General features: G+C 36.0%; 1 protein-coding gene across 1 annotated transcript in view; it reads right to left on the bottom strand.

The window, feature by feature from the left end:
• Positions 1-14365, bottom strand: part of LOC127874841 (chromatin-remodeling ATPase INO80-like) — a 136724-nt gene extending 122359 nt beyond the window's left edge. The window contains exons 1-6 of the mRNA XM_052419482.1: positions 14188-14365; positions 11431-11681; positions 10826-10893; positions 5931-6062; positions 3917-4049; positions 3374-3429 (exon numbers count right to left, since the gene is read on the bottom strand). Coding sequence (XP_052275442.1) covers positions 3374-3429; positions 3917-4049; positions 5931-6062; positions 10826-10893; positions 11431-11662 — 621 coding nt within the window. The 5' untranslated portion in view covers positions 11663-11681; positions 14188-14365. The remainder of the gene's footprint in view (positions 1-3373; positions 3430-3916; positions 4050-5930; positions 6063-10825; positions 10894-11430; positions 11682-14187) is intronic.
• Between the last annotated feature and the right edge of the window lie 331 nt (positions 14366-14696).

Here is a 14696-nt window from a genome sequence, read left to right as displayed (position 1 = left end):
AAAACAAGAGCACCTCATTAACGGGTGCCACGCTCGGCTGCGAAAGCTTGTCAGAATTTTTTTTATTTTAGAGGTCAGTGACCTTGACCTTTGACCTAGTGACCCCAAAATGGGCGTGGCGTGTAGAACTCATCAAGGTGCATCTACATATGAAGTTTCAAAGTTGTAGGTGGAAGCACTTTGATTTTAAAGCCAATGTAAAGGTTTTAGCATGACGTCGGGCGGTGAATGACGAGAAGGCTATGACAATACCTCCGGTTTTCTACGAAAACAGCCTCGCTAAAAATAAATATTATGACCAAGATTCATAAAATCTGAAACAAAATTGTGACCTCTAGAGTGTTTACAAGGATTTCGTATAATATAATGAAAATTTGGACAATCTAAGGGCAATAATTATGGCATTAATTAATTGATTTTGCTTATTATCAAACTTGACGGAGATCTTTCAGCAACTTTGATAAAGAATGCTTGAGAAATGTGAATGCTAGAGGGCTTACGGACGGCGGACAAAGACCAATCCTAAAACCTTACCTGAGCAATCAGGTGAGCTAAAAAGTGTGTTTCACCGATCTGAGCCATTTTCCAACTTGTCTGAGAAATCCATAAAACCAATGTATTGACTAAGTTTCACGATGATTAGGCAAAAAATGTGACTTCTAAAGTGTTCGATCACAAGGTTTCTCTCTAGTCACATAAGGAAAACTGCCCCCCCACCCCCCGGCAGCCATGTTATTCAACTGACCGGAACCATTTTCAAACTCAACTCTTGTATCAACGAAACAAATGTTCTGACCAAATTTCATGAAAATTGGGCCAAAAATGTGACTTTTCACTATGTACATATAGAGAAAAATGCCCCGCCCACTGGAGTCATGTTTTTTCACCGATCTGGACCATTTTAAAACTCGTTCGAGATATCAATAAAACCAATGTTTTGACCAATTTTCATGATGATTGGGCAAAAATTTTGACTTCTTGAGTGTTGACAAGTTTTCTCTATAGCCAAATATGGAAAACTGCCCTGCCCACTGGCGGCCATGTTTTTCATCGGACTGAAACCACTTTTGAACTCAATCAACATATCATTAAGGCAAACATTTTGACCAAATTTCATGAAAATTGGGCCAAAAATGTGACTTCTACAGTGTTCAAATGTTTTCACTATATACATATAGAGAAAAATGCCCCGCCCACTGGCGGCCATGTTTTTTCACCGATCTGGACCATTTTCGAATTTGTCCGAGATATCAATAAAAACAATGTTTTGACCAACTTTCATGATGATTGGGCAAAAATTGTGACTGCTAGAGTGTTAACAAGGTTTCTCTATAGCCAAATAAGGAAAACTGCCCCGCCCACTGGTGGCCATGTTTTTCAACGGACCGGAACCACTTTTGAACTCAACCAACATATCATTAAGGCAAACATTTTGACACAGTTACAAGAAGATTGGGCATGAAATGTGACTTCTACAGTGTTTACAAGGTTTTTATTTTTTTTGACCTAGTAACCTAGTCATTGACCCAGCATGACCCAGTTTCGAACTCGATCAGACAATAAATGTGGCCTCCAGAGTGTTTATGAACAATGTTGACGGACGGACGACGGACAAAGACCGGTCACAAAAGCTCACCTTTATAATCTATAAACAAGAGCAGACAACTGTATCAAGCATTTTGAAAGAATTATGGCTCTTTTTCCATTATAATATGCATATTACTTTAGTTACATTGCCTTAACTTCTTTATTTATGATCAGTTTTTCATGTTGGTAAAGAAGTTTGCAAAATATGAAAGCAATATGTCAATGGACATTGAAAATATTTGAGATGGTACGCAAACTTGTACATAGATTTATCAATACTACGCATATTCTAAGTGGAAAAGGGGCCATAATTATTACAAAATGCTTGATAGAGTTGTCTGCTCTTGGGTTTAGGTTGGGGTCATGTTGGTTAAGAAGTATGCAAAATATGAAAGCAATATGTCAAGGGACATTGAAATTATTTGGGGTAGTACACAAACTTTAACATTTGCTGCATATTCTAAGTGGAAAAGGGGCCATAATTATTACAAAATGCTTGATAGAGTTGTCTGCTCTTGTTTATAGGTTGGGGTTCATGTTGGTTAAGATGTATGCAAAATATGAAAGCAATATGTCAAGGGACATTGAAAATATTTGGGGTAGTACTCAAACTTTAACATTTGCATGCTAACGCCAACACAGACGCTAATGCCGACGCCGGGGTGAGTAGGATAGCTCCACTATATATATTTCATATAAAATAGTCGAGCTAAAAATATAATGGGGTCATGTTACCTTGACTTTGCCCCAAATGCATTCCCATACATGTCAGCAATAACAAGACTATTGCCAAGCAATATAAGTCCCCTACCGGCTCAACCATTTGCAGATTTTTTAATTTTTTATTTGTTGCCATAGCAACCAGAATTTTTGACGTAGGAACATAATTAAATGACGTGCATAATGTCATTATTGCCATCTAGCAATGTTTCAAAGTTATCGCAGGATCCAGAAAAGTGTGACAGACAGACTGACAGACAAACAGAGCGCAAACCATAAGTCCCCTCCGGTGAAACCGGTAGGGGACTTAAAAGGAATTGTTGGATGCACACATTTACCTGAATTTCCTAAAGTACCAAAATGACAATAAGGGGCATAATTCAGCTAAATTGCAGGTCAAAGTTATGGGCCATGGTCTGTGACCTCAGATGATGACCCAAAACATATATGAAGTATTTAATATCTGTAGTAGTTACAGATATATATACTTGTTGCATGCACACTTTAACCTGAATTTCAACTTGAATGCAAACCTTAAATGACTTTTATAAGAACAAAAGGGAAAAATCATACTTAAAGCTGGTGAAAGTCAGTCAGTGAATGTTCAAAAAGATCCTGAACACATCAGTAACGTTTTACAAATATGGAGTATGTGCATGCAAACATTACCCGCGATTTTCTAAGTACAACTAAACATCATCTAGATACAACATCTGACCAAGTTTTGTGAAGATCGGATGAAAACAACTTGAATTAGAGAGCAGACACTGAAAACGGACCGACAGACCGACCGACAAGCTCACTCCTATATACCCCCCTAAACTTCGTTTGTGGGGGTATAAAAAGAGGTATAATTCTGCTAAATTACAGGCCAGTGTCATGGGATTTAATTAGAGCCTGAATTTTCAGTTGAATACCTGTTGTAGACACAGTGATATCGAGACGTCCCATGCGTACCTTAACCACAGCATTACACAAAAGCCGAAAGAGACGATTGAGTGAGTATAGCTGGGACTATTTGGCGAATAGCTCAGTTAAAGAAATTTATTATATTGTAAGAATTTACCTCCGGATCATCCCCATTTTCCAAAATCTTCTCTTTCTTAAGTTTCTTTAATTTTGCTGAAAAAGTTTAATGATTTGGCTTCAGAAACATTGATGATATAAGCTGCAAAATTCATGTGAAAAATGCATCATATGATTATGTTTAGGTTAGTACCAGTTTCTGCATAATTCATCAATTCATAAGACATTACCAGCAATTCATTTTTCACCTTAATTTTATTTACATTTAAAGGCATATAATAACAAAATACAGTACACAAAAATATAAATCAGACTGATAACATTTTTAAAAGACAGGTATTTCTGCACTATTTTGTGTGCTGGTCATACAATCCAAGATGGTCAATGTTTAAATACTGTATAAATTGAAACTGTACAGTTTGACTTCCATTTTGTCTGAGATATTACTTCATTTAGACTTGTGACCGTTTGTCTGGCAACTGTTTTGACAGGCAAAGGTTTTGACATAAGTGTCAACTTCTAACCGTTCCATGACAAATTGGCAGTCAGGTTTACACAATCTCTGATGAACAGAAGCACCTACCTTTAATCTTTCTTTCCATCTTTTTTTGATCTTTGGAGATCTTTTTCTTCGGTCCCAGGATGGCTTTTAGCTGGTCTGGGTAGTGGTCGTAGTTGGATAACAAACCCGTGGAGTAGTACTGGAACTGATGCAGCTGCAACAAACACTAGACATGTCATGATTTTTCTTTAACCCTTTGCATGCTGGGAAATTTGTCGTGTGCTAAAATATTGTCTGCTGAATTTTTTTAATTAGCATTTTCTTCGATTTTTTTCAAAGAGTACCATCAGTATAGCAAACAGTTTGGATCCTGATGAGACGCCACGTTCTGTGGCATCTCATCTGGATCCAAACTGTTTGCAAAGGCCTTTAAAATTCGGTTCCCGCACTAAAAGGGGTTAACCACTCTCTCGAAAAAGGGCTTCATGCATATGCAAAAAAATGCCGTCTGCACAAGCTAATGAGGAGCGACACTTGTCGCTTAGACTGGATTTTCGTTGAGGAGAAACTTCCTTTAAAGAAACAGTACCAGTCAAGTGAGAGTGTCGTCCCTAATGAGCCTTTCTTTATAATTATTATAATTGTTTAACTTACAAAACATTGTCAAATTTTTTTTATTTTATTTATTAAATGGTAAATAAACAGTAATTATTAATTCATTTAAAAAATGCATGACTTTCATTTAATTCATGAATGTAAAAGATCACATTGCAATGTAAGAAATAACAATAAACTGTTCAATTCGAATGACATTCAACACTTCAAAGTGATAATCATCGGTTAAAATATTAAACAAAATAGAAAATATTCATATGTGTTGTACAATAATATGTACGCTTACATTTGTACAAGGCTTTTTGTTAAGTGTATTAAGAGTGTTTCTAGAGTTGAATTTCACTTAGTCTTTTTTTATTTTAATAAAGTTAAAAATTAATCATTTTCATTATCATTTAATTAATCTTCGAAACATTTTATCAAAAGAATAAGTATGCAACAGCAATACCAAAAGGTGTAACAAATTAACTTTCAAAACAAGACTGAACTAAGCGTGCAAAAAGGAGATTAATCAGTGCTCAACATTAACCTCAAAACCAAGTAAGTAAGTTCTTAGAAAATCTACTTGCCCTGCACATAAAGTCACTTGCCCAAACATGAAATATCACATTAACTGTAAACCTCATATTTTTTAATAAAGATCAAAATGATACACCACAAAACCTTTTTTATTTTTGAACATTTAACAAATGATTACAGCAATTAAAGTCATAATTTAATGCTCTTTGTTCTTTTTTTCACTTGCCTGGGCAGACAACTAGATTATAAAATAACTTGCCCGAACCAAACTTTTACTTGCCAGGGGCAATAGGGCAACTGTTAATGTTGAGCCCTGTTAATGATTTATTAAATTGGTTGCATGGTCTGATCAACAAACTGATTCTCACCAGGGGTGCTTTATATAGCTTATCATAGGGCGATAATCTGACAAACATTGCTTATCATAGGGCGATAATCTGACAAACATTGCTTATCATAGGGCGATAATCTGACAAACATTGCTTATCATAGGGCGATAATCTGACAAACATTAAAGCCTTCATTTTCAACCCTAATATACTAATGAAAATAGCAAAGAGCATAATACCTGAACAGACTGTGAATTAATCGCAGGATGGTTTTATGCTAGTTGGATATAGTCATTTTTACTTTGTTTCTGAGCATGAAGAATTGAGAAAAAAACTCCTGTTCCGGGTAGAATCTCATCTGTTGGCTGTGCTGGGGATCAGAAGCAAAGTGCAAATGGCTACATGTATGTGCAACCAGCATAACACCAGAACAGCCTGCGAGTAACTCACAGTCTGTTCAGGTCTAATGGTGTTTGCTGCTCATCGGTGTCTTAGGGTTAGACAAGAAGCCTTAAAACTTGAATCTATTAAGAAAGGTCTTTAGTTTATTTATTTTTTTAATCACTACAAACAGGTCAAAATGCATTAATGAGTGGTGGGGATCAGAAAGGGAAACAAAGCAGCCAACTTGCCTCCGGTTCCTGGTAGAAGGTCATCTGATTGGTGCGCTGGTACTTGTGTAGGCGGAGCATGTTGTGTAGCTCCTCCTCCGTGATCTCTGCCTCTGAATCAGAGTCTGAGGAGCTGTCACTCAGCAGGATCGTCTTAATGAGAAAACATGAACGTAAAGTGCTGTCCCAGAATTAGCCTGTACGTCTTTATGCTGTTTAGGGACAACACTTTCTGCCTAGACTGGATTTTTGCTAGAAAAAATACAGTCAAACTTGTATTTAGAGACCACTAAAGGGAGTAACCAAAAGTGGTCTCTAAATAAAATGGTCTCTAAATTAAAAAGGCCATTTGGGATAAATGCGGACCTTTTATTTTAAATCCAGATTCCGGATTATCTCCTTTTGACACAATGATGTCAGCTTGTGTAATCAAATGAATCTAAATATAAATAAAACTAGAAATGGCGCGGCAGAGGCCGACGCGTATCCCCACGCCGAATGCTTGACCTAGGTGTGCCCCAGGGTTGGTAATGGGGCCATGCATAGCTGAGATTGACTGTATTGTCATAAGAGAAGTTCATCATCAATTAGAAGTGAATTCGTGTAGATATGAAAAAAGTTATAGTAAAAGGCAATTTTGGGTGGGTGTGACATATGTGGGCAGGGCGCCCCAGGGTTGGTAATTGTGCCATGCATAGTTGAGATTGACCGTATTGTCATAAGAGAAGTTCAGTATCAATTTGAAGTGAATCGGTGTAGAAATGAAGAAATTATAGTAAAAGGCAATTTTGGGCGGGTGTGGTCTATGTGGGCGGGGCCCCAGGGTTGGTAATGGGGCCATGCATAGTTGAGATTGACCGTATTGTCATAAGAGAGGTTCAGTATCAATTTGAAGTGAATCGGTGTAGAAATGAAGAAATTATAGTAAAAGGCAATTTTGGGTGGGTGTGGTCTATGTGGGCGGGGCGCCCCAGGGTTGGTAATGGGGCCATGCATAGTTGAGATTGACTGTATTGTCATAAGAGAAGTTCAATATCAATTTGAAGTGAATCGGTGTAGAAATGAAGAAATTATAGTAAAGGCAATTTTGGGTGGGTGTGGTCTATGTGGGCGGGGCCCCAGGGTTGGTTATGGGGCCATGCATAGTTGAGATTGACCCTAATGTCATAAGAGAAGTTCAGTATCAATTTGAAGTGAATCCGTGTAGAAATGAAAAAATTATAGTAAATGGAATTTTTTGGTGGGTGTGGCCTATGTGGGCGGGCGCCCCAGGGTTGGGATTGGGGCCATGCATAGTTGAGATTGACCCTAATGTCATAACAAAAGTTCAGTATCAATTTGAAGTGAATCCGTGTAGAAATGAAAAAATTATAGTAAATGGAAATTTTTGGTGGGTGTGGCCTATGTGGGCGGGGCGCCCCAGGGTTGGGAATGAGGCCATGCATGGTTGAGATTGACCGTATTGTCATAAGAGAGGTCCAGTATCAATTTGAAGTGAATCGGTGTAGAAATAAAGAAGTAAATGTAAAATAACCTAAAAAAATGAGTGATAATTTCTGACGCAGCCCCACCCCAACCGCTATAACTTTTGACCCAGGGGTCAGATCAAAATTCCAAAAAGTGCAGGGTCGCACATATGCTCATAGCTACCATGTGTGTAAGTTTCAAGGTTCTAGTGCTTTTAGTGTAGGAGGAGATAGTGGCCAGGACGGACGGACAGACAGACAGACAGACAGACGGACGGACGGACGGACGGACGGACGGCGGAGATAACCACAATATCCCCACCTTTTTTTCAAAAAGCGTGGGGATAATGAACAAAAGAAAGTTTTACTCAAAATTAGTTTTATTTGTTCTCTCTAATTCTAAATACAATGTAAATGGTTTGCACTGCAGAGAGTGGGTTTATCCGACTCCAAACTCATTCGCGATAAATTTACATGCACTTTTACCCTTAGACACTTCCAATACCCGAATTTTCTCATTTAACGTTAACACTTTCCGTTTTGACATTTTAATTTCTGCATTTAAGCTTATATAAATATATATATATATATATAATATATATATATATATATCTTACTGGATTATGGTACATAGGGAAATAAATAAAACACCTCGATTGAAAACTTAATAAACAGACCTGATTGGAAAATTTACTAACACAAACTAATTAGTATAATAACAATTACAATTTTTTAATGAACGGATTTTGACACATATTACAGATAAATAGTTTATTAGCTTATTTTTTACACCTTTCGAAAACACTGTGAAAATGTTTGACGCAGCAGCGCATTGTTTCTGCAATAGAATCGGCGATCATATTTGTCACTTAACGTGCCAGATAATAAACTCTTTAATCCGTAGACTGTTGGCAATACCTCACTGTATTATTCAACACCACACATTGATACGCAGTCAGCAGTAACACCGGTCAGAACCAGTCATCGAGACAAAGGAAAATGGCTGGTGTGAAATCAAAACAAAGATGTAATCGATCATCTTATCGGCTTAGATAAACAATTAACACTGATTTGTACCTGAATGGTCAACAGATTTACCACTTTTACCTCAAAGCCGTCGCTTAATTCAAGACTTTGACATCAAAAAACACTAAAATCAGCGGTCACTGGTCACATAAGACAAAAGTCGCTTAATACAATATGAAAATGTAGTAAAAACGCTCGGGCGGGATTCAAAGTGGTCGCATAAGACAAAGGTCGCTTAATTCAAGTGGTCGCAAGCACACGATTGACTTTAAGCAGCAAGTGTTTCCCCTGATTAGCCTGTGTGGACTGGACTGCACAGGCTAATCTGAGACTTAGCTTTATGCAAGTGAATTAAGCCCCATTATCTCAAATACATTTGCTCAATATGACATATTGTGGTCCAAAAGTTTGAACAACTTTAGACGAGTTTCTCAAAGTTATTGAACCCGCAAGAAACACAGACCTAGGATTCAGGGCAATATATATATACATGTTATCATGTTGGTTTTATTCGCTAAGTACCGTCTGCAGAAAATTAGTAAAGGGCCTCGCATTTATGATGATGGGCATTTCATTTGTTGTATGCCGCATTCATTCTACCTAAAGTTTTATCAAACAGTCGCAGTAAAGTGCAGCACTTTGCAGACACATAACAAATATTTTGGTGCCTTGGCAACAATATAAGAAAGGAACAAGGGTTATTTATAATGAATACCAAACTTGCATGACAAATAAGCCACAAGTTTTGGACTCGACAATATGTTGTTTTTTGGAGAAATAGTTTGTTGGTTTGATTGTAAGCTGCACAAAAGGGATGGTCATTTAAGTGTTTGTAATAGGTAAAGTAGCCATGGACAGAATATGGTCAATAGAAATAGTTTTGTAATTTCAAGAATCAACAAGAGCACCGCCTTGCGGGTGCAGACCGCTCATCTATTTTCTTTTTAAAGGTGAACGGACTCTCATTTTCAATCACAAAGGATGGAGGGGTGGAGTGAAGAGGGGTGTATAGTGTGAGGGTGTGGTGGTAATTTGTGAGATGATCTTACAAAAAAAAAATATATATATTTTAAGGGGGGGGATTCGGGTGAGGAAAGGGGATGGGGGGTGGAGGGGGGGATTCTTGGGTGCGGTGGTTGGACGGTATTTCAAACATAAAATAATAAAAATAAATAGTTGTGTTTTTTAACCGTTTAAAAAAAAAATTGGGGGGGGGGGGGGTGGGGGGGGGTATAGTGTGATGGTGTGGTGGTCATTTGTGAGATGATCTTAAAAAAAAAAATAGGGGAAGGGGGGAGGGGGGGCACGGGGGATGGTTTGGGTGGAGTCTATTGTGGTATGTCAGGTAAGAGTAGTTTTGTCAAAGTATCAATCAAATCTAATCATAAATAAAGAAGTTATGGCAATTTTAGCAAAATTTAATAATTTGACCATGAGAGTCAAGGTCATTCAAAGGTCAAGGTAAAATTCAACTTGCCAGGTACAGTAACCTCATGATAGCATGAAAGTATTTGAAGTTTGAAAGCAATAGCCTTGATACTGTAGGAATAAAGTGGACCTAAACACAAAACTTAACCAAATTTTCAATTTTCTAAGTATAAAGAGGGCACATAATTCTGTCAAAATGCCAGTCAGAGTTACATTACTTTGCCTGCACAGTCCCCTTATGATAGTTAGTAAGTGTTGCAAGTATGAAAGCAATAGCTTTGATACTTAAGGAATAAAATGGACCTAAACACAAAACTTAACCAAAATTGTCAATTTTCTAAGTATAAAAAGGGGACATAATTCTGTCAAAATGCACGCCAGAGTTATCTAACTTTGCCTGCCCAGTCCCCTCATGATAGTAAGTAAGTGTACCAAGTTTGAATGCAATAGCATTGATACTTTGTGAAAAAAGTGGACCTAAACGCAAAACTTAACCAAAATTTTAAATTTTCTAAGTATAAAAAGGGCACATAATTCAGTTAAAATGCACGCCAGAGTTATCTAACTTTGCTTGCCCAGTCCCCTCATGATAGTAAGTAAGTGTACCAAGTTTGAATGCAATAGCATTGATACTTTCTGAGAAAAGTGGACCTAAACGCAAAACTTAACCGGACGCCGACGCCAAGGTGATGACAATAGCTCATAATTTTTTTTCAAAAAATAGATGAGCTAAAAATTATACTTGGGTATGTTTGAATTACTCTGCAACTCACAATCTTCAATGTAGATGGTGCATATTCCACATTTTCAGCTATCTAAACAACTTCACTTCATGTTTTTTTTATATAAAGATTTCAACACTTTAAGCAAAACTCTTGTGATTAACTTCATAATATTTTTTATGAAAAGAACACATTAATTTGCAAAACAAGAAATAATTTGTTCACTTAAGGTTTAAACTGACAAAAAAGACACACACAACAAAAATACGCTTACCTTCAGCCATTTTCTACTTTTCTTAACCTTGCCAAAATTATACAGCCTGTTCTTATCAGCCTTTCTTTCTGTGGGCATGAAATAGTGAAACAAATTCATACATCATATAAACTTCCCTAAAAAGAAACAAGCCATAAAAGCAGAAAATGTCCTATCTGATTGGACTGTAAAGAATCTGGGACAACACTTTCCGTACATGCATTATAGCCTGTTATTCCAGAGCAAGTGTGATATATAGAGTACTGAGCTAAAAATTGTACTTGTTTGTCCTGCACCACCATCCAGCCATAACATCATTCAAATGATTATGTAAAATCACAAATTAAAATATACAGTTACCTAAATTAAATAAAGCATTAATCTTTAACGTACACATTTAAGTGATGTTTTTATCCATATGTTACCAATAAATATTTGTAGAAATATTTCTTTGTTGTAAATTGATGGAAAATATGCAATGTTATTACTTAAAATATAAATCAATTTTTAATACTTAAAACATAAAAATCAAATTTATACTTTTATTAATGAAAACACTATATTATTATGAGTGAATTTTTTTAAACTTGATATTCATTTATAATTAACCATATGCACTGTCATACCTGCTTTGGTGATTGTGATCCCATTAAGAAGTTTGTTGCCTTCCACGTCTTTCTTACATGGTCGGAGGATCTCGCTATCGATCTCGGCGTCCAACGCCACATTTTTATGCACCAGATCCTCCACATAGTTCAGTAGTGGGTCCAACTGTAGAGCGTATTCCACTCGCTGGATGTGTGGCGGGTTGGCCAACAGCTGTCCATAGTCATGGTCTAAGTGGAAATCTGTCGCCATGGTGATCCCTCAGTTCATTCTAACAAAATTCATTTGTACAGGTTGTTAAAGTGTAAGCTAACTGTTTATTGTTATCTCTTAAAATTGTTAAGGCTGTACGTAAAATTGAGAGTGTTTATCCATTTGAAATTTTACAATGTTTTGTTTAACTGCTGATAAACATTTTAACAAATAATATAATAACAAGAGCACCGCATAACGGTGCCACGCTCGGCTGCGGGTGCATTTTTGAAGAAATAAAAGCTTGTCAGAATTTTTATTTTATTTTTTATTTAGAGATCACAGTGACCTTGACCTTTGACCTAGTGACCCAAATATAAGTGGGCGTGTAGAACTCATCAAGGTGCAGCTACATATGAAGTTTCAAAGTTGTAGGTGGAAGCACTTTGATTTTAGAGCCAATGTTCAAAACCTTGACAGAATGTTAAGGTTTTAGCACAACGCCGACGGCGGACGACACAACGACAGACACGACACGACGAGCTGGCTATGACAATACCTCAGGTTTGCTCCGAAAACAGCAGAGCTAAAAATTACTATTCATTCAAAGAACAAAAAAAATACAATTAACCACTGACAGAAACATTCTTACTACTGATGACATTTGATGGATTCTTTACAACACAAATTAAAAACAGTACACTTGTTTACTTAGTTAAAACTCTTCTTGTAGGGATATGAACAGAAAGCAGATGCTATGGTATTTATTACACTCTATCCTCACCGACTGCATTGTCAGGCCTTTTCCTGGCCATTTTGGGAAAACATGCAATTTTGCTATTGGGAATTTGTTCGCACGAAAAGTCCACTGATTTTGGAACAAAATAATTTTTACTAATTCAGTTAGGGAATGGGTCCGTTTAACTGATCTTTAGAAACGCCAGAAATAGGACTGACTGCTAACATAATTACATTTTGGTCCTTATATATTAATTTATCAGAGAAGGGGCTAGGTTGTAATTCGCCCAAATTTACAATTACAAATACAGACCTCTGTCATCCCTGTATAAACCTGGTCACATTTAACCAGCTCAATGTTTCATTTTTAGATTTCATATTTTCTGTTGTTTTTTTACTTTAATAAACATTGAACAAAAGTCCTTCTACATTTGTAACCATGAACTCAACAAATATCTTGAAATTGAGTTTAAATACAACTGCCTAGTCATGCAGAGAAGTACCAAAAAGTCTGACTTTGACCAAATAAAACATATATTTTAAAGTATTTAATCCTACAAGTGTCATAAAACATAAAATTTTAATTCTGCTGTGTAACCCTTAAGTTGAAAATAAGGGGGTACTTGCACCCTAATACAAAACTTGTTAAGGGAACAATCCATAATTTTAGAAACTTGAACGCTTTTAAGCAAGAATGCAGAAGTAAATTGTCCCATTGAACTACGCACATAGTTGTGCACAAATTTGTTTTGTTCTCTATCCCTTACTCTCATAGTATTGGTCCTTCTCTTAGTATTGTGCCTTTTTTAATAACGTAAAACCTTTAAGAAATGCTGAAATTTTTATTTTTTTTTCAATTTTAAGAAGTTGTAATTTATTTGATGGTTATCACGACTATTACGATGATCATTCTCATGATTGCCAGTGTTTGTTGGAAAGTAGGTCATTTTATTCCAGGATGATGCTTTGATTTTTAATTACATAACACAAAATTATGTTAGTTTCTTTATGGATTAATGGTAGCTTCATCAAATATTTTAAATGCCACTCGTTTTTTAATAAAATGTAAAAATATTTTAAGACCAACATCAGCAAGAGTTTTGTTTTTCCATTAAGTTACTTTTTTTAGAACAAGCACATGTAACAAATCTTAGCAACCAATCAGAAGGGCTGATACTATGAGTTAATTATAATGATACAGATCACTACAAGGAGCTAAGTCTAGCCAGTATTTTGTCAAAAGTTTGCTGATTTAAAATGCAGTTTTTGTTGTAATGTCCAAGAATACACATTTGTCCTCGGATTGACATATAACACATGCGTGGTTTGAAATGGTTTGCTTCCCAAAATTTGTATGTATTCATAAAGAGGGCCGATACTACGGATAGACATGCAAAGTATTGCAGCTTTTATCAGGGTAAAAATTCTAAAATGTTTCAAATTAAATAACTATTATGACAATCCATGAAGCTACTAAAATTGGTGCACCCATAGAAACAAATTAAGACACCTAGGCCTGACATAAAGTATTAAAAATGTTCAAAGTCTTGTTAACTTTATAACAAGTGTTGAAGTTACACATTTGAAAGTGACCACTAAACCTCAAAAGTGAAACCGAAAGTAGAAACCGCTATCAATAACGGGTAAATTGCTGTTAAAATGCATTAACAAACGTTTCTAAACAATTCCTGACCTAAACAAACAATGTATCAAGTTAAATCATAACCTTATTTCTATCTTTCACAAGTGTAAACTCTAACGCAAATAAGCTGAGAATTATTCATTCAATTGGAAATAAGGACAATCGTTTGAAATACCGATTATAAGAGTATTTTCCTACAAAATACCTCCAACAAACATTTTGCAACACTGCTTTGGTATTTTTGAAGCGATTCAGCTTCTTCGTTGTAGTTGCCAAAATGGCGGATAAAGTAATGCGGTCGCTGGTTATGGCAGTCGCTCGCGGAAAATATAACCCCAGTCATGACTTTCCTCTTGCTACGCTGGGGGTCCCCCCGCCATTACAAAAACTGTATCTCTAAACAGAAATTACATGTAAAAAAGAATGATATGAACTTTAAATAGAACAAATATATTTCATTGAATTAGTATTTAAGTACATGTATGATGAGAAATTATGTTTATTTACGAAATAATATCGCGATGTTCTAAATTTTAAATATTATTGATTTTATTTTGAGAATAAAGAATCCCGTTTGTTACTAAATTTAGACTTAGCTACGGTCAATTACGTCACGTCCCCAGCATTTTTACAGTGTGAGTATTTTTTTTATTTGTATAGCTTTTTAGAGAAAAAGTAGCTTTAATAATCAATGCATATTTACAATTATTGAAA

This window comes from Dreissena polymorpha, chromosome 3, assembly GCF_020536995.1.
Source record: "Dreissena polymorpha isolate Duluth1 chromosome 3, UMN_Dpol_1.0, whole genome shotgun sequence".
In the NCBI taxonomy this organism is placed as follows: domain Eukaryota; kingdom Metazoa; phylum Mollusca; class Bivalvia; order Myida; family Dreissenidae; genus Dreissena; species Dreissena polymorpha.
This window is presented reverse-complemented; position numbering and strand designations above follow the sequence as displayed.